This window comes from Buceros rhinoceros, unplaced genomic scaffold (assembly GCF_000710305.1).
Source record: "Buceros rhinoceros silvestris isolate BGI_N320 unplaced genomic scaffold, ASM71030v1 scaffold45046, whole genome shotgun sequence".
Lineage (NCBI taxonomy): Eukaryota > Metazoa > Chordata > Aves > Bucerotiformes > Bucerotidae > Buceros > Buceros rhinoceros.
Genome location: NW_010417752.1, coordinates 1 through 4915, shown reverse-complemented (window position 1 = coordinate 4915; position 4915 = coordinate 1). Strand labels below are relative to the sequence as shown.

General features: G+C 37.8%; 1 protein-coding gene across 1 annotated transcript in view; it reads right to left on the bottom strand.

The window, feature by feature from the left end:
• The window catches only part of NMT2 (N-myristoyltransferase 2), a gene marked incomplete at its 5' end in the record, with an annotated part of 13543 nt that extends 9283 nt beyond the window's left edge, over positions 1-4260 (bottom strand). Inside the window, 5 exons of the mRNA XM_010138273.1 lie at positions 1647-1755; positions 2895-3065; positions 3729-3845; positions 3952-4043; positions 4142-4260. Coding sequence (XP_010136575.1) covers positions 1647-1755; positions 2895-3065; positions 3729-3845; positions 3952-4043; positions 4142-4260 — 608 coding nt within the window. The remainder of the gene's footprint in view (positions 1-1646; positions 1756-2894; positions 3066-3728; positions 3846-3951; positions 4044-4141) is intronic.
• Between the last annotated feature and the right edge of the window lie 655 nt (positions 4261-4915).

Sequence of the window (4915 nt, the reverse complement as noted above, 5' to 3'; positions counted from 1 at the left end):
CACTCTTTCTTAGGAAAAAAACTCCAAAAAGACCCCAAAGCAGAAGACCTGAACTGAAAACATTAACACAAAGATTAAAACTTTCTCTTCCATGGGAGAAGCTCCCAAGTGCAACCTAAAAACAAACAGCAGAGGCATACGGACTCCTGCATCCCTTAGTTATAAAAGTTGATTTTTAAAGCACATACTTTCTATTTGCACATCTCTGTACAGTATGTTGGCCTTAGCTATATTTTGTGAATGAGGTACGATGTATTCTTTGTTTTCCATAGTTTATTCTTCTGTTGAAATCTGGGGTTTATGACAAAAGAAGATGATCAGAGTACAACTGCTGTTGTTTCTGACTCTCTGCAATTACACTTTCTGTACTGTAAGGGAGACCCTTATTCTTTCAAGTATTCTTTTCTTCTACTGTTTCCATAGAGTTGCCACCAAAACCTACATTTGAAATTGTCTACTGCACTTTTTTAGACCATTAAAAAATGTCTTCAAGATTTGATGGAAGCTATATTTAGCTCTCCAATACTAAAACCTAATTAATATGGTTATTAATTCTTGAGCTCTGAAAACTGCTTCCCTGCACACAAGGGAGAACCTGCACGTGCAGGCACAGGTAGCATGCAGGCTGCACAGGAAATGAGTCTCTCCAACAGCAGCAGGAGTTTGGATCAAGCCATGGCGCAGGCTTTAAACTGGGGAGTGCTTAGTGATTACTCAAATATGTAAGTAATAAGAGAATGCAGAGCATCAAGCTAAATATAACCAACAGACACAATTCTCCAAAGGCAGATAAATCATTATGAAGTATTGAGAGTGAGGAAAAAAGGGTTTTTTTTTTTTTTAATTAAAAGGAAGAGTTTGTTTAAATAAAAAAAGGTTTACTGATGTGGTGCAGGTAAAGGTTATTCTGCAATCCCTCCAAACAGAAAGATAGCCTTTACAAGCAAAGACATTGCCTACAGTCATAAAGCTTAAACTAGCTTCTATAGGCGATTGATTACAGTGATGACTCGGACTACTTACAGTGACTTGCCCTGTCATGAAAATGCATTCTAAGACTTTTTACCAACCTCTAGCTGCAAACATGAGAAAAAATATTTTAAACTACTCTAGCTATGTGTCTTTTGCTAGACCATGCAAATAAGTACTAAGGTGGCTTTTGCTGAGCCTGCTCATTACAGAACAACAACAGTCTCCGAGAGAACAGAAAAGGCTGTAATTTAGAGTGGAATCAACAATTCCACTGTCCTCAGCCAACTTTCTCATCGACATCTCTGAGAATGTTAAGAAATGAACTGTTAATTTTATGTTTCAGCAATCTTTTATCAGCTTAATCATTCCAAGAATAGTTTTATGCATCTCCAACTCAATTCTGCCTATTTTTAAAGTCAAAGTTTCTGTTTTTTCTCTTTAAGGCCCTGAGGTAAAAATTTTTATTTTCTCCATATACAGATCTACATTTCCAGCAATAGTTTCTTCTGTTTAGTATGGTAAGAGTCTTTTTCATCAGCCAGAGATTGTTTTTTATTTTAATGTCCTGCACACACCGCCTTTCCACAGAAAAGCCTGTGCTGTCGGAGACAGATGGAAGGTTATTTTGGGCCTCACAGTAGCTGTGGGGATTCTCTAGAAGCCATGCTGCTTACATCAGGAAGTCTGTAGAGCTTCATTGTTCTTTGTAGAGTCATGTTTCTACTCAAATGTGAAAATTTCACCTCCACCAATTTTCTGGGATTCAGTGACCGATGCCAATACCTGGAAATAAAATTAATAACGAGATTAAATAGCATTTTAAGTGTCAGCTTCGTTTGCATCTGCTTCCCTACTTTCTCGCATCGCTCCTCCTCCTCTCCAAAATTTTTTCTAAGTAAGCCTGTACCTGTAAGAAGCCTGAGTAACAAAAGATAAGGAAAAGCTATAACCAAGAAATAGCTTTTAAACAGGCCTGCTATCACTGTATTTTGAATCTAAGCAAATGCTGTTCTATTACAGAATAAGTAATCACAGGGCTAAACATTTTAGTACTTCCCACAGCCCTGACAATCTCCCCATACTTACATGGTAACACTTATTTCCCTGTAAGCCACAGGACCCTCTGCTCATGTCTAAGTAGTTTGTTGAAGATCTCCTCTTCCTAGGAGATCACTGTGCAACAGAGTATCACTGGTCACTCTAACACAGCTTTACTTGGTTTTTTCCAACCTTCCCTACAGAAACTTACAGGATCTTTGGTGTTGATAGGTACAAACACAATTTCAAAACAGAAAGTACTCTGTCCCCCAGAAGGATAGACAGCTGAACTATTACTGCTGAAACCGAACTTTTCCCAGTAGAAATAACATCCATCCCAAGCAAACGAAATTATAATTGATTACATACAGCTCTTCTCACATGATCGTTTTCCCATCTTTATCAAATGCCAATCAAGTTTGCCTTTCTCCAGGAAAGATGAAAGTATTTCAACAAAGCAAATCATACAATTCCCAGAACTGCTCTGCCATGTTTGGCAAGCAACCAGGTCAACAGGGAAGTGTCCCAGCAGGGAAACAGACCACTTGAAAAACACAGGTATACAATGTTGTCATTGCTAGCATGGCTTCCACCAGAAGGTCAACAACCAATAGTCTATTTAAGGTTCAATAAACAAAGCCAAAATTAGATTTTAGTCTGAGAAGTAGTTTTATCCAAGGCATTGGGAGGGAAAAAAACCCCAAAACCCAACAAAAAACCAAACGAACAACGCTGACACACACTCAGGCCTTCAGGTTAGTCAAGGTCACAATATTTAATTTGTTCGAATTTTATGCTTTTATTGTTTCTAGCCAATTACATAAAATATTCTTTAAAATGACTGTTAAAGGAACCAATATTTTTATGAACATCACCTAGGTTACCTGCAAGTGGCCACAGGTTTGGGAAGTACCACTCCAGCAGTGTAAACAGCCTGAAAAATTCCTTCCAGGTTTACTCTTCTGGTTATTTCCCGAATCAGTACAGGTGCTACTCGTTTAGATCTCAGTTTCTTATGGACACACAGAAAATTGATTTCTACCATTTTCTTCACACTGAAAGGACATGAAAATGAGGAAAAGTTAAAAAAGATTTGCAGATTGCACATTTTCATTTGCATAATTGTCATTTTCCATGTTGTGACAGACAAATTTGAAGTAAAAACAAATTGGCCTGTGACAAAGTACATCTGCAACAAATACGAATGTATGATGCTGTGACCACAATGGTAAAATGTGCAATATACGAGCTGGGTCTAAGGTGTTGACAACATTTCTTTTTCAGAGCTCTATCGAAATTTAAACAATTGCCTTACTTTAAGATGCAGAATGGTATCCAAGCACACGCTATGTCATATCAGTAATATTTTATGATTGTCAGTGTATGAAGACCTGGCCAAGGAAGTCCAGCTGACTGACTACCCTTTAAATACTTTCCAGTAGGGTCAGAAAATTCTAAGTCATTATCTGTATCATTCTTCAATCAATAAAAATTCTGTAAATATGTATGACTGGTCTTCATTGTAAGGAGCCTACAACCTTTTTTTGAGGGTGATGGGGGAAAAAAAAAGTCTGCTACATACACAGGATTCTTCTGTCCCTTTATGGTCAGTGAGCCTCCTTCTCTCTTTTTAAGGTCTCTATGGCAATGGATAGCAGTTTAAGATTTGTTTCATGGTGTTATCCTTTTACAGATACGGAAGTAATGGTGCATTTTACCTGTCATAAATACGAATATTTGCAGGGATGGCACTTATGAATCCTACGAGTTTTTTGTTTGATGACACTCTAACCCCACAGTGCCACTGGGGTAGCCAGCCCGGAGGACGTAGCGCCCTAGAATTGATGACAGAAATAATTACAAATTACTGCCCAAGAAGATGTAATAAAACTACCCTTCTTTGCACTCCAGTCAGAGCAGAATGTGGAACTTGCTACTCACCACAGAAGAAATTCAGGTGAATAATCAAACCTAAACATATTATCATCATCTTCTACATAATTCTCATTTAACAGTGTGTATAACTCCTTCAGCTGAAAACACACAGAAAAAAATTCAAAGATTTATCCACACACATTAGCCAGAATAAACTTCAATGATTTTAGGTACATATAAAAATAGTTTTACTTACAACTTCAGCATTGCTAAGATCTAATGTGTCCCACATAAAACCTTGTGGCAAAGAATATGGCTCTAGGCGGACATTGTCCTTATCTGGTTCAATTGCACCATGTGAAGTTATAACTTCATCTTTTGAGGGAGGAGGAGGAAAAAACAAACAAACAAAAAAAGAAAACAAACCAGTTACATTGCTAGCTTTCCTGATAGTTCTCAAAATGGCATTTAACTCACATCACGCATTTTCTCATAATTACTTGATAGGAACATGAAGGTTTTAAAAAATGCTGGAAAAAATTAGTGTTACTAGCTTACATCTCATTCTCACAGATCATATTCAGACTAATGATTATCTCATCAGAATATCTACAGACACACACAGAATACTCTGCCTCTACTGATACCCAGTATTTCATAACACAGGATAGCAATTTATCACCACAGGCGCAGCATTTAGACCACCATGAGAACCACAGTACCGTCACGAGAACACTGTTGTACTCACAGCTAACAAGCCACAGCTTGGATCCTGTTTACACTGACTTTAACAGACCTGAACTCAAAAGGATTACTCAGGAGCAGTGGCATGGCAAAGTCAGGGCATTTAAGGGATGCTGGTGAAATGTGAAACTTTTTCCTGAAACCCCACATGAAAGCATGCTTTCTTTTCCTCCCTTGCTTTACAACTCCAGTCCCTTGGTATATAGCTATAAACAGAAGCTGCTCCTCTTCTATGGAACAGCATCTGCCAAATCACAGAATCATTTTGATTGGAAAAGGATTTAAG